General features: G+C 34.3%; 1 protein-coding gene across 2 annotated transcripts in view; it reads right to left on the reverse strand.

Moving 5' to 3' along the window:
• The window catches only part of NCAM2 (neural cell adhesion molecule 2), a 275,041-nt gene that overhangs the window by 94,959 nt on the left and 154,638 nt on the right, over window positions 1-25,444 (reverse strand). For both annotated transcript variants that reach the window (XM_077174496.1, XM_077174497.1), the window contains exons 7-8: window positions 22,910-23,070; window positions 13,980-14,125 (exon numbers count right to left, since the gene is read on the reverse strand). In XM_077174496.1, the coding sequence (XP_077030611.1) occupies window positions 13,980-14,125; window positions 22,910-23,070 (307 nt within the window). The remainder of the gene's footprint in view (window positions 1-13,979; window positions 14,126-22,909; window positions 23,071-25,444) is intronic.

The raw sequence follows: 25,444 nt of genomic DNA on the forward strand, positions 1-25,444 counted from the left end.
TAGTAAATACTTTATTAGTGATCCATTAGTTCAATACTAATCCCAAATACTGTAATTCACTAGTACATATTTCACTGTGACTCCATATATCCCTAAGCACATAAATGAGCACTAACAGATGTAATACAAGAAAATAATAATAAAAATAAGCACAAAGATCCTTAAATTAAATCGGTAATTTACAGTAATTCAAATAGGTAATTCACAGGTAATTACAGTAAATTAAATAGGTAATTTACAGGTAATTTCACAGTAATTTCTCAATCTCCTTTTAGTTTATTTAATTATTTTCTAATACTGATGGAAAAAATTTTGACTGTACTCAGTATAACTTTTGTAGGTTCTCACATTCTCTTATTCAAATTTAGATGATGTAAGATATTTTAGATTTATAGGTAGGACAAAACTCAAGCTATAAATACTAATAAATACTCTGAATAATAGCTAATAAATACTCTGAATAATAGAAGATTTTCATATATAATTTATTCTTATAATCAAATATATGGTAAGAAACATTGTAAGAGCGATTTACTAAGTTCAAAGGCCATAAAACAAATAAAATAATGGTAGGCAAGAAAATTTCACTAGAATTATAATAAAAATATGCATTTACTAAAGACAATTTCTACTTTTTTTAGGTTCATGTGTTAAAATTGCTTACTAAATCAAGCAAAAATTATAAATGTGTTCTGCTTCATTGCTTATAATGCATATTATACTGTGGCTTTTTAATAAACAGTTTAAAAAGTCCTGTTCCCTGAGTCTATTCCGCAGATGGATTGGTGTACAAATCCATCATTTATTTCTTTTACAAAGATACTGCAATACCTGATTAAAAATACACTGATAGGCTGGCATTCCTGAAAAAAGAAACACATGAAACAAAACAAGAGCGTAAATACAGACCAAGAAAATTCCATTACAAACAAAGAAACAACTAATTAAACAAATCAATAAATGAAAGGAAATGTTTTGATGCAGGTGTCTCTATCAGTGAGAGGATTCCCAGAATATGAGGGAGATTATCACATGTCAATCAAAATGCTAGTTAGTATGGTCAAGTTTGACAAGGACTTCAAAACACTGGTGGGGCCCTATTATGTTTCTTTATGGTATAAGTGAGACAAGAGAGATCTGGATAAATGATTCAAGGACATGTGATGACACAAACAAAAAGCACAGAACCGTGCAGTTGGGTATGAAAAAGAGCAATGAAGAAACTGGCCAAAAATCAAATGTGCAGCATTACCTGAAGCAAAAACTGAAGGCACACTATTTACATTTTTCTGTTATTGCAAAGGATGTTATTAAAACCAGGATAAACTGAAAAAACAGAACTTTCTAACCATTGGTAACGCCTTTCTGGGGTTAATTTCTTTCCTGCACTAATTATGGAGAGCACACATTAGAACTATGTCTGGCACCATAACACAGCAAAATATGAAGAGAAAGAGACACAGGTATGGGAACACTACACCTGCCCAGTAATCCTTAGGAGAAATCCCCACCAGGAAGAAAGCTTTGGAGCTGCCAATGGGCCAAAACCAAAATACAGATATAATCTCAATAAATTACCAATGTCAGTAACTCTGAAGACTGCCTGAAATAATAATGGATATCCCATTAAATTGGGACATCTTTTTTTTTCTTTGCAAATGTTACAGCATGAGAGATGTAGAATCTGTATTTTATTTTATTGCTTAATAATGATAAAGAACATAAAAGGGACAGAACAAACCCCTAGACAATCAGAATAGTTTCTGTGGCCCAACACTTATGATTTGTGCTCATTCACTGAATTACTCTCCTCCCATCATGGAGAATGAACAAACATTAAGGTCTCAAAAACTTGAAGTTAAGACAGTACCATAGAGATTTACATATTCTTTGGAAAAAAATTATGTTAACAGAGCCTTACACTCTTAGACATTGGAAAAATGATGAAGTCTCCAGAAGCTACATTTTCCCAGCATTTTAGAATTCCTAATAAAATCTAAAAAATAAATATTTTTCATGGCTAATGTTCATTGGAGAATTTCATAGAAATCATAAATAAAAGCGGTGGTTTTGAGGCTTTGGTGGTGGGTTTTTTCTTCTCCCATAACTTTATCACCGGCATAAAACTAAGATACAAACGAAAAATCTTCAGCAGAGACTTTGAAAAGTGTTTTACTTAGTTAAAGTCACTTTGGGATTTTATTCCCATGAAAAGCACATTCCCTAAATTAGGAAGCAAGAAAGCCTTTTTATTTTGATTACTGATAGCAATCTAGTTCTCTGCCATTGTTAAAGGAAACTCTTCTATACAGGTCTGCAAGTAAAAATACCCAAAATGACACCACATAAAAAATATCTTCTGGGAAAAAAAAAAAAAAAAAAAGGTGAAATTTTTTTGCACTTGCAATTTTCTTACTTATTATATGTAGTTAAACACAAATGGCTTTTATGCTAATTAAAAAAATGAGAGATATTGCATAATTTGAGATTAGTGCTGCAGGTTCTGTAAAGGTACATATATATTTTTGATTTTGATACAATTTATGCCTACTATACATGTTATTTTATTCCTTGACTTCTTCTGTCACGCTCATGCTTCCTGGATGTCTTGCATAATTTGTAGTTCCACAAGTGAATATTCCCAAAGGCCTGACCAGCTGATGCTGACCTGACTGGTCTATGCTCAGTTTCAAAGACAAGAACCAGAGCTCCCAAGGCAGGATCAGAACAATGATAACTGAATTTCAAGGATTCCACTTGCAGAGTGGATGGTGATGTGATGAGACAACAACATCCACATGGAGACAAGGACAACTTCTGGAACAGAGTAAATTATTCAGGTACCGCAGAGTTTTCAATCTTCAAAATTCCACTGCCATTTTAGTAAAATCAGTTTAATTTTTTCAGGAAGAGAGAGTTTGCTGATTACGGTGCTCAGAAATTGTCGTTTGTTTGAAAACTGTAGAAAGTTGCACTTGGACAGAGGTGGATGGTGTTGTTAGTGGATGAGTTTGATTTATCAGCCATTGCTCCAACTCCCACTGAGGAAAAGTAGAACTAAATGAGATGATGTTGTAGGGCTGCCAAAACCTGCATTTTGAGTTGGCTGAAAACAAGAACGGAAGGTAAGAACAGTCGCAGAAATTGGTGACTCATTTGTAGCTGGGTTCTAGTAATATTACTCGAATGGTTAGAGCAGCTGACTTCCCTCCTTGAGTTTACCATTTTGCTGTCAAAGTATTCCTTCAGCCCCTGAAGTCCAAGTGCAAGACTGCAAGGAAAACAATTTAAAATCTAGACAAGTTGAAATACCTTTATTTGTTTTTATTTAAATGTTTAAAGCTTATTCATGAGCAAAGTGCCACCATTGTCCATAGTTAAAATGCTACAGGTCAGTTTTGCCTGTCAAATTTACCAAATATATCTTCTGACACCTTGTGTACTTTAGTATTATTTTGGAGGTGTGCTGCATATATTAACCACAGCAAAGATGAAGAGGTAGTGGCTTAGAATTGAGACTGTGCTTTTCTTTTGCAAAACATGGAGCAATGTACTAAAAACCAGTCACTGTAAGAACATGTAACTTGAGTAAAATCTGCAGGTGTTTTAAGTTTCCAGTAAAGGATCTGTTTCAGGTGAACACAGTCGAAGATCCTCATACTGCAGTGGGGAGAATTGAAAAAATCATAGTTCTTCATTCTTTGGATCAAACCGTTAAAATTTTCCAACTCATGAGTTTGTCTTGGTTACGTTTCCAGTACACATCACTGAATTTTCAAGGAGAAAACAAATATTGATTAACAGAATCATCTTTGGAATTTCACATATAACAATTTTTTAGGAATTTTGCTGATTTTGGGTTGTGTTCGCATCCACATGAGAGGTAACTTGAGATCATATACTTCAGGCTGATGCTTCTTATATGTGAGATTTAAGCGGATCTTAATTGGCCATGAAAATGTTTCTTGAAGCAGCATGAAAGATAAGAGCTTCTGCAACCTGACATGCTGATACTAAATGATGATAAAATTCCAGAAGTCTATTAAATGTACGTGACCAGCAATTCCTAGTCTGAAAGTCTACCTTTGATGATGAGAGAAAGGGCTGTTAGTCACAACAGCCATCATCGTGTAGAAGCTGATGGAAGCTCCCTTCTGGATTATGGATGGTATATTCACAATATTCCCCATTCTCTTCAGGTAAATGTATTCTATCCATGCACCTGTTGGAGACAGCAGAAAATTCCAGAGTATTGCTATGTGCATATGCCTTAATGTCCAGTGAATCAGAATAATGCTAAAGCAGTGTCTTGGACTTCAGTGATTTTTATAGGAGACCTTGTGATATTTTAAAACTTCAGCTTGTTAATTATACATGTCAGCATGCTGCAAATTCCTGAATTTCTAGGAATATGGTTTTCCACAAAGAAGAAATTATTGAAGCACCTATTGGTTGTAGATCTATAGTGTAGCACCAGGGAAGTCACAAGAAAACCTAATGTTGAAGAAAAAAACACTGTTGTTTTGATTTTCTGTTCAGCTGCAGACACACCAGTTACTTTTATAGAATTCAGATTGTAAATGGCAGCAGGTTCTATGCAGGTTGTTAGCTGCATGTACAGTCTCAGGAAAAAATGTGCTCTTGAATGCTTCGTACAACTTTTTGAAATTATGAACTGATATTTCATTGATTCATGCTGGCATTTCTTTCAAAGTTTAGTCATTATGCAAAGAGATGACACATGAAATCCTGACACCAAACACTTACTAAGACATGAAATAGAAAACTGAACTTCTTTCCTTCATTGGTTTTTACTCAACAATGAATATGTAAGAAAAATATTTAAGAGAGGAAAATGATGAGCATCCATTCAAGATTACTTCTGCTAAAGATGCAAATCCTAGATGTAAATCACAAGTCTTAACGATGCAAATCACAAGAAAGAAATGGTTGATGATTTTTAATGGCAAAGATATTAGCATTATAGCAAATAAACTTGTAGAGTAGAACAAGCATTAACGTTGCCCATGATAAATGACAACAGTAACCAAAAATGAGCATTTATAAATATAACAGAAATACTGCAACTCCAAAAATTGCAGATGTACTTTGTAATTAGAAATCCTGTTTCACTCATAAATGCAGTATTTAATGGCTTTATTCCTAAGAATTTTGCTGATCTGAATCTGCTCCAACACTGACTGCTATGATGCCATTAAAACAGGTGACTCAAATGGATTCAGGCCAGCAAAATTCTCAGGAAGAAGACTTTAAGTACAACGTTCTTATTCAATACAGACCTCACATAAAACAGCCACTAATAATAACAATTTTACTGTACAACTGAATCTTAGTTTAGACAATGAAATATTACTGTAACTTGGGACTGAAGGTGGTTGTTCTGTAATTTTACTGACCAGCAAGTGAAAACACGGGGAAAACTTAAAAAGGAAAGAAACCAAAAAAAAAACTGTGGCTGGGCACTCATGAAGACAAGTCATGTCAACTTACAGCATTACAAAATGGACAAAAACAACTTGAAGCTGACCTAAGGCAGGGTGAAGAATTGTCAATCATTTTCTACTTTTTTTTTCTTTTTTTCTTTTTTTTTCTCTTTAAAGAAAAACAAGCACTGTCAGCTGACAGCCTGCCTCTGGTGTTTGAGTGATTAAAATAAGGAAAAGAAAACTGGGAAAATTTTGTACAACAATTTTTGCTATAGTGTTATTTTCCCCCCTTTATTTACTTAGATAATTTGAATTAAAATGTTCAAGTCATTTTAACTGAACAAAGAATAAGTGCTTGGTTTATTTTGTTTAAACTGATATTACTTTGACTGATAACAAATTCTTAGATATATACAGGTTGTATACTCCTCCTGCCCACGAAACTTTGCTGTAATATATGACAACCTTTAAAATTACTACTACTACTACTACTACAAGAATTACAAACAGAGCTTAATTCATGTACATATACATTCATTTCATTTTCACAGAAGTCATAGTCAAACTTTAACACAGTCTAGCTTTAGTTGCAGGGATAACTGATGTAGTGAGGGTATGTAGAACAAGAAAGAAAAGAGAAAAAATTAAAAAGATTAACCAAAACCAAATCACGATTTGAGTTTCTGGGTTGTTCAGTAGCAGCTTGAGATCCCTCCCAGTTTACCATAAAGTTGATGTATATTTCACTAAAATGATTTTGGCTTGACAGCAGATAAGAAGTCTGTCTGGAAACTGGGCTGAGACAGAGACCTTCAGGGTAAGCAACAAGGCTCCCTTAGGAGAAGGAAAGTCATGGAAGGCCAGAAAGAGACACTTCTTGAGTCACAAGGTGAAGAGATTTTTCAGCAGGACAGATCCTAACCTCACAGATCACAAAGTCTTTGCTCACAAACATTGATAATTCTGGAGGGCTTTTTTCCTCTGAAGAAACAAAAGGAAATTACTGCAGTAGCAAGCAAATGGAGAAGGTGAGGTAACCTGGACATAACTGAAAGGGCATTTGTTTTCAAATAATTTTATTTAATTCATGTCCTGAATACAGCTCTCAGTTTCTCTATTTACATGTCTATTTTGATAAATGTGGATATAAATAAAAGCTTATTCTGGATACATCAGCTAAATTTTATTACAGAAAAATGTCGTACTACAAGAGCTTGAAATAAGTTGGGAAGCAGAGATTGCAACCCATATGTTATTCTCCTGGGAAGAAAAATAAAAACTTTAAGCCAGTCTATTTCTTCTTTTCAGTCAGCTTGTAGGATTCCTGACTCAGCTGCACACATTAGGAAACAGAATATATGATTAAATTATCAGAAGTTATGTATTAGTACATCATTGAAGAAACAGATCTGTAATAACACATTAACTGAAGAGACTACGTGGATAAATTAATGACAGCTGAAATATTAGTCACAGCTCTAGAATTCTCTGGTATGCAGGTAATTGGAAGGGAAGACTGGGATCTGGAGGAAAGTAATCATTTTCTGTGTGAGGAAGAAAAGGAGAAGGAGGACTGAGTAAAAACGTGTCAGAAACAGCCCTTTAACCAAATTATATAACCCTGAGGAATTTATTGTTATGTGTAGGCTACCTATAGGACATATTAAAGCACGTTATATGATCATCTTGCAGTAAAGATTTCTACATGCTATTAACTCATTGAATTTTGCCACAAATGTTACAACTTGATTTGCACAAGCAGGAATTTATAGAAAGGCAAAATATAATTTTATTGCTAATAAATTATTTCTGCAACACTTCAAAATTTTAACAACACAGGTTGAGCCCATGCATAGATGGGAGTTATTTTGACCATGGATGGAAACTCAGATGTATTTCCCACTTATGCAGTCCTAAGAAATATTGTTTGCTGAATTTTATAAGCTGTCAGTAAGGGATAGTGCAAACAGTCTTTATTTTCCCAGTGAAGAGAAATAAGACTTTTGCATTACGGTTTAGATGAAGTTTCATAGCCTCCTAACTAGCAATACATTCACTGATACATCATCATTGTCCTGTTAAAGTGTCATAATTTCCCTGTCTTTGAAATCTAGGAACTGGTATTAGTAGGAAAAATACTTTATGAATAGATACACATGGAGAGATTGCACAGTGAGAATGTGACAGGAAAATATGTCTTTTTTAATAAGCGTATTAAGGATGTTAACAAATTATCAGGAGCTAATTATTACACAGAGCTTAGATAAAAAAAAAACAACCAAACAAGGGATTGAAAAATTGAATACAGGCATTTGCTTTCATCCTGGCTTTGCCAAAAGTTCTGAAGACTTAAATTCTCCTAATATGTACAGGTACTCAAACTGCATTTCAGGTCAGGAGAACTGCAGACATTTTAATAGCATAAAACACATTTTTGCCAGCGTTGCATTTCTGATTTTGCCACTGATTATGCTCGTTCTCAATGTAAGCAGAATGCAGAAAATGCACACTTCTTAAGTGTCCTGAGAAGGTCCTGTAGTACATCAGGGAATAATGGCTCCAGCTGACTCCAGTCTCTAAAGCATGCATGTATTACCTAGTGAATCATCAAGTGCATATTCTCTATTTCACCAGACAAGCTACAGCTATTTGGAACTTCTTAAACCATTAGCAAATAATACAAGTGATACTTAGGCTGAAGCTCATGAAACAACAGTTTGTATTGTAGATGAAACGAGTGAATATTCCAGTCCAATCCAAATGCTGGTATCATAGAAAATAGTCCATGAAAAGCTCCCTGATAATTTCATTCTTCATTAGTGTAACAGACCTAGTATCATCACTGATAACTAAATGGCAAATCTAGAATTGCAAATTGGGAAATAAATGCCATTTCCAAGCCTTTTAGAGCTTTATTTCAGCCAGTACATGCAGCACTACAACCTACAGAAAGTACCCAAAAAATATTTATTTGGTACCTAGGTAGTACAGAAGCAAATGGATTAAATAGAAAACAGTTTTAAAATTTTAAGTATAATTAGGTGTAAAAAGAGCATCCATCCATCTACAGAACTGATAACAGATCTGGACTTAATTTAAGGTATCCCATTAAAGAACAGCTTAAATTAGTCATGCTCTTAAATTAATGCTTTTCCCTAGGTTTTTTAAGCTTTTAATACAGAAGAGTTAATAAATTTTACATTTTCTTGCCCTTTTGTCTCCTTTAAATAATCAAAAACTTTGTCTCTGCTTACTTAATTCTTTCCCAGTAGAAAGTGACCATAAGATTTTACTGAAAGTGTTGACAACATGAAAGGAAAAATGTACAGAAATGAGAGAATTCTGAACTGGTGTAGTACCAGTACAGACAGCCATCCACACAGCATGAATAACCTGTCTCTGTGTATGTACAGGCACTTGGGCTTACTCTGAATAACAGATAATTTACCTTCTATCCCAAAAGAAGAACAAATCTGAAGGGCCCTCTGGTCGTGTGGCTAATATTTAGTACTGCATTGTCAATGCAATCAATATCTCAAAATAATTACCAGCTTAATTTTTGGCTTGATTTACACATCACTGCAGATACTGTAACCTAAAGGACTGTGTGGAGCTCAGAAAACTGATTGAGTTCCCTGAGAACTTGAAAATTTCCACATGGACTCACAATTTCCCTATTTTCTCAGTTCACATAGGAAAGCTGCTCTTTCTTTCTAATGGAATACCATCCTACTCCTGCAAAATCAATCTTCTTGCTCAAATACTGTCACTTCCCAAAACTGGAGACAGATGAAGGAACACTAAAAACTATTCAGATTTCCATGGAGCAGATGGCTCCTGAAATTCTACTATTCAGTGCTCATATATAGCCCTTTATTTGCTTATGTCACAGGGTATAAGCCTCTATATATCTCACCAGGACTAATTATCTAACATATAACTGACTCTCTTGGTCAAGTTCATTTATTTACCTTCTTCCAGTCACAATATTCTTGCTCTCTAACTTCATAGTCTTAATATGCAAAGCCCACTACATTCATTTGGGGCTGACAAACAAAAGAGAAGGGAACCTTCATGCCTGATTGAATTGTTTGAGAGAGTTTCAATTGCATAATCATACACAATTGTGGCTGGCTACATAAATTGTCCTGGTTTGCAGGCCTGTGCCAATATTGCAACACTAAAAACATTCATATGATATTGTAAGTAGGAGCTTTTCCCTAGGTTATAACCTGTTTCACCACAATATGTAGGTGAAACAGGTTATAACAATTTTCTCCAATAGAGAAAAGAGATTGGCCTTGTATATTTCCCAGCTATTCAAAGGAGAATTATTCACAAAGAGCAGGATTTGGATAGCTCAGAAAAAAAAAAAAATTCCTGGAATCAATTAAAATACCCTAGATACATCTCTGTTTTCTGTGATTCATTTCAAATAAAGACCTGATCCTTGATGAGCAAGAATTTAATAGGACTCACTTTTCAAAAAGAAGGACAACATATTTCACCAACATTGTAAGACTGCTTCTTTTTGTGCAGCATAAACAGGGAGTAAAAAAAATAATATTCTTTTTATTAACATTTGTAATAGCTGAAGTGAAGTTAATAGGCTTGGGAAAAAATAGACTTGACCTTTCAAAGAAAAAGATTACCTTTGTCTATTGCCTGATCATGAAAACTATTAAAAACGCTACAAGCTCCACTCTACAAATATTTATGATTTGCATGCAAATACAAAGTGAATTCAAACTTGGAAAATAAATTATTAGTCTGAGCTCTGCAATATTTAGCAACAATGTCACAGGAAATTTTTCGGGGAGAGCCAGGTTATTGTTGCAATGGAAGAAAGCAGAATTCAAACTGTTTCTGCAGTGTTCATTAGAAAATTAAAAATGACAGGTTGGTTTTTCCTTGATGGTACAAGGAGAATAGTACAAGGTATTTAAGAGACATTCAGTGAATCTGTATGAAATAGAGTATATAGTACAGGAAAAAATAGAGTATAAAATCCTACCCTAAATCCAGCACATAAGTTGCAACTGGGACCTCTCTGTATTGGCTCCTTTCATTCATTTTATGTGTTTAGATCATAAATTCCTCAGGGCATGCAGCATATGCCTCTTTGGACACATGCTGCATACAGTGGAGCCACTGTCTCATATCAAGCTCCATCTGTTATTGTGATTTGTATTCCAAAACAGGGCTTGAAATGCTAATTACAAATAACATTGATCAGCATTCATATTTCTGCTAGAATTAGATGCTATGAAAATGGGGCACTAAACTCTGTCCTCACACTTCTGCAGTACACACAGGAATCAGTGACAATTTTGTATCAGCAATCAGGATGTGCTGTCCTTCAGGGATGTGTGTAGAGTCGTATGTGCATGCCCAAAATCCATTTCATAACTGATTATGCCAAATTGAATCCAATCACTGTCTTTCCTCCTGTTCTAAAAAAAGCAGCTCTTCTCCTGCCTCCTCTTTTTACTGGGAAAAGGGCCAGGCCTGCTGGATGCACAGTGGTCTGTGGGAATGTGCCATTTGAAATCCCAGCTGGAAGGGGCACGGCCAGGTTGGCACATCAGGACAGGCAGTGCTGGGGAGCTGGGGACTGGAAGGACACAGGCAGAGTACATGCACCAAGCAGAGAGCTTTAGCTCGACACTGAAACAGCAGATGAAGCTGTGGCCTCGGACCAAGCCTCCATTTTCATTTTTACACCTTTGATGGTGAGACAAACACCTTCCAGCACACACTGCCATTCGTTTATTCAGCCTTACCCACCCCCCATGTATTTATGGGCTATACAGCCACAGAAGGAGTACAGAAGTCATCTAATGTGACCTCCTGGAAAACTTTTCATTTAACTTTCAAGAGAAGCCAGAAAAAAGGGAAAGACCCCTTTATTTCAAATTCTTAATGAAAGAGAGACCACACACTGTGTGGTAGATTGTTCTAAGAGCTAAATGATAAAAGGACAGAGGAAAAGGCTTCTTTGCTTCTGGTTTGAACTGACTTGGCTTCAACTTTCAAATACACACTTCTGAGGTACTGAAAATCCTTTATCAAAGCTGCATTTTCCAAAGAGATAATTATAGAGCTCATACTCATTAATATTATCCTCCTTAAGCCCAGCTGGGTTACTTCTTTGATCTATGACTTTGGTGCATATTTTCCATTCTTTTGGACACAATAAATTCAAAATTCAGGAAAGTCTGTGTCCCAGTTATAAGATCTATCATTGGATAGAAAATATTTTGAATCCATGCAGGCTCAGAATGATCTCACATTTAGCAGTCTTCCTAATCCACATGAGGTACGGTTACATTTTAGTAAAATAAGAACCATATGATTGAGGAGCTACATTCTAAAGTTAATAAAAGTAAAATGAAAAAAATAAGAACAGCACTTCATGTATCCTTTTAAGGATCATTGTGTTAATATTATTGCTTGAACAGTTTTTCCATCCTCTGTGCAAAAAATCATCCCCTGAAGATACTCTTAATTCAACAGAAATGATGAAGAAGGTGCAGTTGATATCAAGAAAAAACTGACACAAAAATTCAAAATATGAATCCCTTGAATAAAGAAAATAATTTTTATGTTTATGCATAATTTATGTTGTTGAATGATGGGATATTCTATTAAAAGTTATCACATATAAGTAATATTTTCAATTTCAGACTATGTTCTATGTTGCTCTACCCCCATTTCTTCAGTTCACCTTTTCCTTCTCTTATTGTGTGCAAAACACTTCTGTATTATTTAACAACTATCCAATAATTACATCACTATCAGTTTTGTTCCCTATTCACCTAATTTGGTAGGAAAGCACAAGCCAGGCTTTGGGAAACCCAGACCAAGAGACCATGGGGCAAATATAGCAGCATATTTATAGGTCGAGGACTATTCAGTATTTCAGAACATTTATTCAAGACCCAGCAAAAACTCTCTCATGAGAAATACACAGAGCTCTTTCTTTGCCAAGAACAAAGGAAATCACATAACTGTATTTATTCTCATTCTTTTTGTCTTCCACATAGAGTCTGTCAGCACACCAGCAGGAAGTGAATATAGATTTTCATTTGGTTATCACTATTACTGACTTCAACCACATTTCAGAGAATATTCCAGCAACATGGCAGTTTAACCACCTGCAGCTGGAATTAAGAATATAAAACAGTCTTATACAAGCACTGGATAAATTTCAGGTTTCAACTGCACCAACATTTAGAGCTTTTTCTGCTATTTTCTCTCATTTTCAATATCCTTTATTGAAAGTTATTTTGAGAACACTTCAAACATAAGTGAGTGGCTAACATTTGTAACCTTTGAACAAAGCATAGTTTTTGCAAGTCAGAAAGATGACCTTTAACTTGAAATATTTAAAGAAGAGAGAAACTGCTTTGTCTTAATGCAAAACTATTAGAAAAAATAATACATAAATACTGCTATATTGCTCCAAAGTGGAAATCACAGAACAGGAAAATGGTAGACAGAGCCTCACATAAACTGCCTCAATTCCAGGAAAGGTCAAGTCAGAGACTAGACCAGACCAGACCTTCTCCTTTAGAACACAAAAAATGAAGTTCATAATTCCTTAACATACAGCAATTCCCTACGAATAAGAGATTTACTAAGTATCTAATTCCATTGGTGGCATGATTGCTATCTAGGTTTTCAACTGTGTATGTTTTTTAAGCAACAGCTATGAATATGCAAGAAGAAAGTATTTTACTACATAATTACCTACCCACAAAGATGGTATCTCTTACTTCAACCACTACAGAGAAATTCTCTAGTCTATATAAGGAAATGAGGAGAAAATACTTGCTCAAATACCTAAATAATTATTTAAAAGGTAAAAAGAAGAAGAACTCTGTAGAAACACAGCTTGCTATAAGCATGGTCAGGAATTGCATTGCACCATTCCCTTTTCATTTCACCATTCCACCTAAGCACAGCTCCTTTTCCCACACTGACTTTCTCCATTGTCATAATGCAATCTTTCTCTACTCAACTTACTTTTGCAATAAAATATTAAAATAGGGAGACCAAATGGGAAAATAGGCTCAGTTTGTCTTCAGTGACAGGAAAAAAATTGGAAGAAAAAAGGTGAAGTGGGAAATAAAGAACTACGAAGTATTCTGTTTTTTTAAATTTAAAATATCTTTAAGCTCCACTGTATTTTGAGGATTACTGGAAGAATCCAAATATTCTGAAGAAGTGCTATGTGTAGCCATAATAATCAAGATGAAATTGAAACCACTAGTAGGGATTATATATGACAATTTAAGCTGCAAAGATGAATTGCCTTTCAGCATTTGATTGCTTTTTTTCTTTTTTTCTTTTTTTTAATTTAAAATTTAGAATCTCCATGTCTCTCTTACTGCCTTAGAAAATAGCAATTCCTTCTAATTCCACAGGAATCTAGAATTAATCTGTCTCTAAATTAATTTTCTGCTTACAAGGAGAAGATTAGGCAGACAATGCATATTGAGATATTTCATATATTGGAGGTAGATTTACCTTGTCGCCTTCCGAGAAAGTCATTCCATCAATGGCCCTTTTCCAAGTAATCTCTGGAACAGGTTCTCCTTCTGCTTCACAGATGAGGGTTGCTTTCCCATTCTCAAATGTGGTTTCATTTTTAAGTTGTATTATTTGAGGCTGCACTGTTAAAAATACAAATTGCATTACTGATCCTGCACAAATAATGTAATATCAAAATCTATCTTTAAAACCAACTTTTTTTGGTCAAACTTTTTTTTTTTTTGGATTAACTAAAGTTTAATGTTATTATCTATAAAAGCAATTAACTTTTCTGACCTCAAGTTGCACAGCAACCATTTCTGTATGTCCCATGAGCTGGACATCCTGCTTCCTTGGTGGGGTAGAGTGGGATCGGTCCTGGCTGGTCTGGTTTGGTGGCTGTGTTTATGTGCTTTCTTCCCCTTAGGGACAAGCTGCCCAGGAGCCTGTGGAGCCTCCCTTCCTGGAGATAACCAAAACCCAGCTAGATTTGTCCCAAGATATCTGCTCTTTCTGACTCTGGACTAGATGGTCTCCAGAGGTGCTTTCCTATCTCAGGCATTCTTTGATTCCATAATGCATTTGTTTGTCTTCAAATGCACATTATTCAGAGAAAAAATAGGAATTATTACCATTTTTTGACTTTGATCTTTAGCAATGTTTCACTGGCCTACATGAATTACAGAATTTAACAAAATACCCCAGCATAAAACACATTTCACTGGTATTAACACTATGGAGAAATGAAGAGTCCTCTGTTACAAAGGTGCTCATCCTTACTTACCAAGTAAACTGGTGGTAAGATACATTTTAAAAAGTCCAGATATTGTTTGCATCATTCAAATCATTCCACTTCATAGCCTCAATTACATATCAGCTGCATCTTTCAATCTATACTGTATCTTATCAGGTTATTTATACATAGAATACAATTTCTGGTAACATGTGAATACTTTTACACAGAGGATTTATCTGTACAAGAAGTCTGTATTAGTACTGGGACAGAATATTACTCTCTTCCATGACATTCAAGTATCTTCATTAATTTTTTTTGTCCTATATATTACCTCATATATAATGATGAATAAGTTTCTCTGAACCTATTCCCCTTGTACATCTAAAAAGACACTCATCCCCCTGAAAAACCCAACATGTAGTCCTGTAATAAGAATATGATTCAATATATTTACACCCAAAAGCAGTGAATAAAATTTGCATGAGAATCAAAAATTGGGCATCTCTTAAGATTAACTTCATCAGCTTTAAGTACACTTGTTGAAAGCAATGTATTTTCTAAGCAGTTTCTCTGAGCTCCACTTTTGAGGAAGCACTACTGTGGTGTATTCCTTATGAAACAGAAAATAAAGAGATGTAATCTGTCTTCTAAAGGGGTTACTAAAGTGTATGCTATGGAGAACAGCAATATTGCCTTATGGATCAAAATGGGAAAGATGCTCATTCAGGTTGGAATAGGCACCAGGAGAGCTTCCTGACCAACCCCCTCACCAACACAGCATCAACAGGCCCTGTTCAGGTCAGACTGCACAGGGATTTGTCAGGCACTATTTTGAAAAATGTCATGAACAGAGTGTAGACAACCTCTCCTCAGCCTATTGCAGTGCCTGGCTGTCCTGGTGAGGGGTGTTTTCCTTATGTCCAGTCTCCTGCTTCATTTTATGACTCCTCAGTTATAAGTATCGTCTCACAGATGTTACATTCAGCATCATCAAGAAGAATAAGTAAAGCAGGTTCAAACTTGCTATCTGTAGGCACATCACCCACTTTTTATCCATTCCCTCCACACAATTCTTGGTCTCACTTCTCAATCCTTTTCTCCATATTCTTTCTGTTGCTTCTGTAGTGTCTCTTCACCCTTTACTATTATGAATAAACTATTGTGTGTTTACTGCATAGAGATGAGAAACAAGTAGAATTTTACCTAAGAAAGCACTGAACTAATAATCCTGCTTCATTAATATATAATCTATGGTGAATGAGATCATGTGATGAAAGAAAACACCTTAAGTGATCAGAAATTCTTGAAATGCCAACTGGATGCAGATTTATTGGATGCAGTAGAAGGTAGCAAGCAAATCATTACATCAGGATATTAATTTGGCCAAGAAAATATAAAACTCCTCTGTGGTACAAAAATGGATGTCAGTGGAAAGACCTAAAACCCCACCAGAATTAGAGACAAAAGATAATTATGTTAAATTCCAAAATAACTTTAATTATTACTCTCACTTTCAGAATCATTCAAATGCCCATGAAATATTTCACCTTGGCACTCAAGTGCTCTATTTCTATAGCCATATAACCTGGCTACAAAATAAACTGTTCTATCCTTTCATTACTCTATCATCCTTCCTGGAAAAAAGGATGAGCTATAACAGACATAAAGCTTTTTTCTTTTTTTTTTTTTTTTTTTGAGGGGTCATACATAGCATTTCATGCCAAAAATTCTCAAAAGTTATAATTATTTCCATCAAAATGAGTTCCCCATCTGGACAACATGACAAACAATGTAATTTGCTCAAGATGATGCATGTTCCAAAACACAAAAATAATTCTTAACCTTAGACTTATTCTGAATTCCTTCAAGACCTTTTTCAAATGGATCACTACAAGACAAAAAGTTTTAGCTTGACATTTTAGACAAGAGTACCTGACATTTAAAGGAATAAGCACTGATTAATCATCAAATACATCTAGCTGACAGTTATTACTTGGAAGAAGAGAGCTCATATGGGGGATATTATTTAATTAATTCATTTTTGTCGGTCACAAGTCATAACTTACTATTGACTAGAAGTTTTTACACTGTTGGAATACTTTTCAATGACATTTTGGACATTGGAAAATATTAAAATACATTTGTGTACATGTAAATAAAACTAGTTGAAAATGCCAAAACTAGATTGACAGAAATACTGGAACAGTCATTTCCCCCACCCTCCTGCCTCCAATTTTTTAACTGTTCTTTATAAATTGATAAGGTCATTCTCAAACTGAGTCGGTATTTGCTTTTTGTATTCTAGAAAATATGAAGCAAATAAAAATACAGAGGCTTGGAATGCAAATTCAGGAAGCCTTCAGGGTTTTGCTGCTTTCTTCAGACAAAAATTTTGAAATATACATGTTGTGATGTAGTTGAAATATTTGTAAGCTAAATGATCTGGCTCAAATGAAAGAATGCTTGAATATAGAAAGGAGCTAAACTTAATTAAAATTATTTAAGGTAAGGAACTATTATTACTAGACATGCAGTGTTAAATATCAACGAAGTGATGATGCCAAATAAAGAAACAATATTTACTGATTGGAAAGTTTGTTTTCTGAGCCAAGAAGGTTGGTTTTAAGTTTTCTAACACTTCCACGGCAAAAAAGTTTCTCTCAGACTTCTTTCTTGGACTATTCTGGATTTGTCTCATTGCTGTATACCTACAGCCTCTCCATTAAGCCCATGATGAACATGGATGGCAGTCTGAGGCTTTTGCTTACAACCAGTTTCTTGGAAAAGGTACACAATTTATTGAATTCACAGACTTCTACCCATACATTTAACAAAGAGTTTCATCAAACCTTGAAAGCAACACATATATAAAGCTTGACATAGTCCTGCTTATGCTCCACCAAAAGAATTTTTTGAAACAGTTTGATATGCATACAAACTTGCTTGTACTGGTGAGAAGCCTGGTGTATGTCTGTATGGCTGCCTGATGAATCACTTGATTAATACACCCCAGGAGGAATCATCCCTTCCCGCTGTTCTCCTGCACAGACACATTTGAATCAGGTGGCAAAACTGCACCCCCATCCTCCTGGAAACTCCTGATACAGTTTGAGCTTAGTAAACAAGCAAGAGCCCAGCATAGAAATACCTAAGAAAAAGGTTTCAGAAATTTGATCCCTTAGATGATAAAGATTCACACACATGCCAGTATGAAATGGTGACCTGACTTAGCACACCATGAACTGTCTCTTTGGATGGTATTATTGAAATATGTTAAAATGCTATTACTGCTTCACACTCAGAAGGGTTTAAAACTTTTCTTCTGGGAAAACTGCCATCACTGTCTTAACAGATTGGATATTTTTATTTTAAAAAATTGAAGTATTCCAAAAAAGTGAGGAAGGAATAAGGAGGAAAAAGGAATGCAGAAAATGAACTTCTAGTGATGCCTCAGGTTTCAGCTTTTATAATTTTCAGATTCTGTGCTTCTATAGTGTGTAGTTCTGAGCTTCATATTAGGAGATGGTGAGCTCTCTTCACAGAGTAGGTAGACAAAAGAATTCCTTCTCTAGCTGGGGACCAAGGACAAATGATCCAAATTTCAGTCCCAAGAGCATAAACAACATGGACTGAAGAGAGAAAAACAAGAAGGATGGGATTTCAGGAGTTAAAGCTATAACTGGACAATTAACTCCAATATGATAATGGACCAGAACTTGTAAAAGAGAGACCTTGTGACCGGTGGTCCATTTGGTGACCATTTTGGGTCCATCTTGGGTGCAGCCCTGGCTGGGCTCTTGTACCGCCCAAGGTGAATCCATCAAGGCCTTTTAATAAATCCCTACTTTATTCTTTGACTCCCACCTGGTTTCTGTTCCAGGTCAGCCTTCACAAGGCATCACTAACATTACACCTGTAAGTGTTGAGCTGGACTTTGTGAAGCTGCAGTTGGTGAACTTTATGGTACCTGGGAGGAGCAGGCACAGATAGCTCCATACACAGATCCATGGCATTCTCCTTCTAGAGGGATCAGTGAATTTAAATGAAAAGCTTCCATGTATGTATTGAAAAGCATCTCATGACAAACCAAACTGAACCACAAAAAGCATATTAAATACATATATGAATAATATGTAATTAATATTATATATATAGTTAAATAATATAATATATATATATATATGTATATAATATATAACATATAAATTTACTTGCTAAGCCCAAAAGAAAAATATTTAGCATGCTCCAGGTACTATATCAAGGAATGCAGCGTTAAGACTGAAAATAAGGGGAAAATTTAGATAACTTGTCACCCCAGTCTCAGAAGCACAAGACAGCCTTTTTGGTTCCAAGATGAATGGATTTTGAAGGACTAAATTAACATAAACGTTTTGAATTTTAGCATTTGAAATAAACAAAAGAGGGATAAGATAGGAGAGGTCCATTATATTTCCTCTTCTCTGTCAGATGACAAAAACATATATAAATAACAGCATATAGTTTCTCAATAATCACTAAAAATTACATTTGGAATGTAAAAAACTGAAAAAAACTTTTCCACTAAACAACATTCATATTATAATTGAAAAGGCATCTAGAAAATAAAAGTAGTATGTGTTTAAACAATGCATTAAGTACAAAGTGTCTTTTGTAATGCTTTTGGAGGTATCTCCTCGTTTGATTTTCATGAAGTCATTTGTCAGAACCCACTGAAATGCCAATGAAATACTTTTACAACAAAATATTACTCAGACTGCCCTCTCACTGATTATGGAGGTAAAACACCTATATCACAGAGAACTTCAAATTAACTTCTGCTAGAACTCCCTTAAAATTTTTATTATTATTGATTCTGATTAAAGAAAGAATATTTTTTCTTTCCAGGAAAACAAATTATTAAACATATAGATGTAGCTTTCTGTGACCTAAGTACAGAAACGAGAATACTTGTTGAAAACCTCCACACTAAGTATCGTCAAATTGTATAACCACATATTTGAGTGTAAAGAAGTAGAAATAAGCAAACAAAATGAAAACCCTAGTAATATAAACACGATTCATATTAAGCACAAATATGTCTTTAATTAAAGCTAATTTTCTTTCATTTAGTCTGATTATATTTTTTGTTCTAACATAAATGAAGACTACTGCCATCTCCTTGGAGAAGGAACGATGAAGCAAGGAATGTGTACTTTGGAGAAAGTAACGAGATGTAGGAAGCTTCAATATACTGAATTTATAGACGGTTCTTAAATCAACTGCTTGTTATTGATTTATTTTTGTTGTTATTTATTTTGATGTTATTTTTGGAAATATTTTTGTGTTTTCCATAGATATAAAAATGTGGTATTTCATGATATAAATTGATAATTTAGATGTATTTAAACACACAAATTTATAAAAATGGATAGTTAATACTGAAGAAAAAAAAAGAAAAAAATAAAGTGGAACAGTATGAGTGAAAGTGATAGCTATGAAACAGAAATAAATACAGAGAATATTTTTAAGGAATTGAAGGATGAATACCTATGGTTTCAAGCTGTTCAGTAGTAAACATAAATGAATTTGAATTAAAAACCTCAGCACAAGTTCTAAGCATTAATAGATAAGATCTTTTGGTAGTAAATGCTAATGATGCAAAAAAAAAAAAATCTATGGCAGATAAGAGGAGGACAGACAGAGATAATCAAATCATAGCAACAAAGACTGAGAAAACCAGGGTTTTTTCTCTCTTTTTAGAACAAAGCATTGATACAGATGAACTGGGGAAGGCAGGGTATGTGCCTATAGGTTTCTACACATATATCAGAGCTGCAGAAAAACTGTCAGAGTAAGCATTTTATATCAGAATAAAAAAGGGGTTTTAGCATTGATACTGAAAGAAAATCCAAAGTTAAACTACAGAATCTAGGTCATGCATGGAAACTAAATAGGTAGTTATTACATGACACTGAAATGAGCATGTCTATCCAAAAGTCCTGTGCTCTAGAAAGTTTAAGTAGAGAATTCTATAATGTTACTATCATTTTTATTGCATTATGGTTTTATTACTGTTTTTATGAGTTTTAACACTGCCAGAGCCATGTTGTAGAAACAGTAGTCATTGCCCTAAGGAGTTTGCATTGTAAATTAAAATTAAAGATAGCAGACATATGAGACAAATAAGCTAATGAGGTGAGAGAGAAAAATGCAATTTAATAGGTCAATTTAACATAAACAAGTTGTTTGTGTACTATTTAGCTATAATAACCAGCCATCTGCCTCGTCATTTTCAGACTGACACTTTTTTAACACATTTAATGGAAGAAAGATAAGTAGTTGTTGGCTGTATGTATGACTGTATATAATCTGTGTGAAAGAGATAAAAGTGAAGTTTATTGTAGGAGACATTAAAGTCTGTTACAAATTAGCTATAACCTCTTAGGGCAGAAATGTGGGAGACACTCTGGAGAATTCTAGAGGAATTCTGTGGAAACTTAAACATAAGAAAGTATTTTCCATGTGAGAAAGAAAATACCTAAGAAATTTAGGAGTTTAGGATGTCATGGAGACATTAAGGATGTATAGGTTCATAATGGATTTAACCAACTCGTATCCATTAAAACAGTAGGATTTTGGAGTCCCCAGACTTCCCATGGAGTCCCCAGAAAAATGGTTGCTAAAAGATGAAAAATATAAACAGGAAATCCTCTCTCTTAGTTTGGGGTCTCCTTTTCCCTATCCCTTTCATTAAAAAGTTTCCTTACTCTAGGAAAGGAAATAAATCAAGTTCAGGAACACTTAAATTTACTTGTATAACACACACAGTTATTTCTGATTGAAATTTCCCTAAATTAATATCAAAATTAGAAAGCAATTTCTATTCCTTCCTTTTTTTTTTTTTTTTTAAGTTTGGAAATAGAGTTGAATGAAATATTTCAATTTTCCAAACCGAGATGCTGTATTTCTTGAGGCTGGGATAAAATTTAAGATTTTATTTAATCTTTCCTTTGAAAGGAAATTGAGAATAACTCTCAAGTACCTCAAAACCACAGCCCAATGGAATCCACCCGGAGTACAGAGCTGGAGACAACCCAGCATAAAGGGTTCCTCAAAGAGGAGACAGTGGGATGTGTGGGAACTCAGCCATGTTCACCTGACACCATGGCTTCAGCCTCAGGCTCCCAGGCCCCAAATGCCAGCATTATACAGCCCAACAAGCACCCTCTTCAATGTCAATTATCAGATTCCTCTCTCCTGTTAGAACTCTTTCACTTTTGTAAATTATTATTAGCTTTAGCTCGGAATAGTGTTAAATCCTAAATATTTGATTTCTTTTAAACTGGGAAATAATTTCCTCTGTCTTAAGTATGGCATTTAACTGTTCAAATAATGTAAATAATATATTTACATTAAATATAGCTTGTATTATAGAGGAAGATAATTTCTCTCTATATAATTATATATATATATATTTAAACCCCATCACATTCATTTTTGTAGGTTTTTCATAAGTAAGTTACAGCCTTTTTGTGTTGCACAGTGATTCTGAGGGATGTTTTCTACATTCTTACGAATACCCACTCTCACTAGGTTATATCTCAAGAAAACCTCAAATAAATTATCAATTCTATTTAAAGGAGGGAATCATTAGCACAGTTGGGGTGGTGGAACATAGAAAGAGAAATAAGGGTTTTGAGGTTATTACTTTTATCCTTTGAAGCTCAGCACATACAACATTGTTGTGACTATATCTACAATGGTACACCTAAAAATAGATGTCAAGAAAGATAAATTAAAAAAAAAAAATTAGGAAGATCTCTTCATGGCATTGCCTTACTAAAAACCCTCACTGCTTACAAGTGAAGATAACCTGCTTTTCCCCCTTTCAGAACTTCCCCCTTTCTCCTCTTGGTTTTCTTGCAAGCAGTCAACTTCTAAATTAAAACCAGGGTGAATTAACTATTTAACACTCCATTGTATACTGCATGTGAATAGCAGAAAAGCAAATGCTGAAGATAACCTTTTCAAAATGAAATTCAGGTGTAAAGGTTTAAACAGCCAACAGGGACAAAAGAAATTGTAAAATCATACAGAAAGCACTTTGCTGCATCAGTAGGCACCTTGCAGAAATGAAAATTGTGATTGAAAACCTATTTCCTTACTGTTTACATTTTAAAAGGAAAGATGGACCATATTATGCAGTACTTACCAAAAACTTGAAGGACTGTCTGTTTTTTGTCATTTCCTGCTTTGTTTTTAGCATTACAGATATAAGGACCCGCATCAATATTTTTTATATCTCTTATTGTTAGTTGTGTATTGCTTCCTCTCAGGACATATTTGTCATTTTCTTCAATAAGTTTACCATTCCTTAAAAAAAAAAAAGTATAAATCAGCCACTAAGTTCCAGTAACAATGTGCTATAGAAGTATCAATAGGTTGAAAATAATATTTGAGGGAAGAGATTACTATTACACCTATTACTATTATTACTACTATTACTATTACAGCCTCAAAAATAACAATTTAATTAATAATTTAATCACAATTAATTAATAATTTAATTAACAATTTAATTAATAATTTAATTGTAGTGTTAATATATATATATGCATAAAATATTATGATACCTTTATTCTCAAATGTTTAATATTGTCCTAATGTTAGAAAAATGGTTGTGAAAAGGATTCTTATGTATGGCTTACACTCAAGGGAGGGCATAAGGAAATTGGTTATATATTGTATGCGAGAAACTATTAAAAACATATTTTTCAAGTGTAACTGCCGCAGTTCACAGTAGTAATAATATAGCAACTTATAAAAAAATTAAATTACATTCACGTAGAACCTATTGGCACATCAAGAACCCATCCAAATTATTTCCTCTCAGTTGTTGTTGGCTAGCCACAACCTAGCAAGCAGGCATGTCTCCAGATGTTAGAATGAGCTGTGACCAGATGGTGCAGAAATAATAAAATCTGCAAGCAATTCTGAGGGCTGATTGAGGCTTGACCTGTTCATTTGGCCACCTTGGCCTACACACAGATGCTTTTTCAAGAGGACATTACTCAAATATTCTATTCTATTCAATATTCCTATTTTAGGACATTAATTTTTTTCAATATTTGAACAAAAATTATTTCCATTTCATTCTCATATAACAGCAACTACATATATTTCATATTTTCCTAAATAATATTTTCACTAAAAGTGAGAATACTGTTTTTTTCTTGGGAGAATCATAACTGTTAGCAGGAGTACCATGATTTCTATATAGTTTGCACTTAGTACTAACATTTTTTTGTAAATAATTATAATCCACTTAGTTACCAACATCAAGACATTATTATGATACTTGTTCATTTCCTTTCCAAAGAAAATCACAGAAACTGTTTTACAGAACAGGAAAGGCCTAATTTTCCATATTAGATAGTCTCACAGAAAACCAAGCCTAACCAGAACCAGAACAAACAGAAAAAGCCACCCAAACCCACTACACAACAACAAACAAAGAAACGAACAACAATGAAATATCCCAAACAACTAAAAAACCCCCTAGTGATATTTTTAGGAGACAAATGCATGTATTCAAGGTTAGAAGTAATTTCCAGGTAGTTGTTTTCACCACCATTGATATCTATAGCAGTTTCTCAGCAGAAATGAGAGTATGAGCATTTCCCTGGACCCTCTAGTGAGCAGAGAGATTCATATTGATGTTGATATTGGATAATAGGAAAACATGAATAGTATACTTAAAGTGGATTATTTCTTTTGTAAGATAATCCTAAGTCCTGTCAGCAAAGACCAGGAAATTGATCCAGCTAGACTTTAGCAGTGTAAATTATCTCCACAGCTATAAACAATGTTTTCAGTAGGACTATTCACACGAGTAAAGATTTCCAGTTCATGACCTGTAGTTACATTAGGATCATTATCTTTCACTCCTGGCTAATTTAATTCCATTAGTGTATTGCCTCTCTTAAGTTTATGCTTTACATCGATGTAATATCAGCTTCAACAGAGATCCCAGTTCAATGCAGAATTAATTAGATTCTTTTAGTCCATGAAATACCAACAAAATACATACATATATGAAATAGAGCAGCAACTAAACTTTGATGACCTTTCTTCTTGACAAGGTATTTCAAAGTGACTATTTTTTATAAGTACACTAAAGGATTTTTGTAGAAAAATTGACATATTAATTCAGATGCATCCATTTTAAATCGATCAAATCTAAATATCATCAGCACCTGGAAATAAAAATGGTCAACATAAATAGTTCAACTTCACCACATTAGATAGTGTCTTAAAGAGCTAAAATCTTGAGACTATTCTTTTGTCCACCATCTTGCTTACAGTCAACACACTGAGATATGAGTCCCTTCAATAGTAGTGTTATCTGATTTTAAGAATACAGATCTTTTTCATGGCCTATCTGAAGCTGATCTGTTAAAATCAGTTAATTGGAAACCAAAAAGGAAACAAGGTCAGTAAAAATTGGGATAATTTAGTTTTTAGTTGACTAAAATTGTAGTCGACTGTAAGACTAGCTTTGAATAAATCCAGATTCTGCAGGCCTTAATAAAGAAACTTCATTTGACTGAATGACTGAATATTGGTGTGAGAGCCCATTTTAAAAGGCAACAAAGGCAGAAGAACATGGAAATGTGTAAACACAAGTCCTCAGTCTTCATGAACCACCTTAACAAGTATGGATATACTTTTTACACCATGAAGACAA

Source organism: Agelaius phoeniceus, chromosome 2 (assembly GCF_051311805.1).
Source record: "Agelaius phoeniceus isolate bAgePho1 chromosome 2, bAgePho1.hap1, whole genome shotgun sequence".
NCBI lineage: Eukaryota > Metazoa > Chordata > Aves > Passeriformes > Icteridae > Agelaius > Agelaius phoeniceus.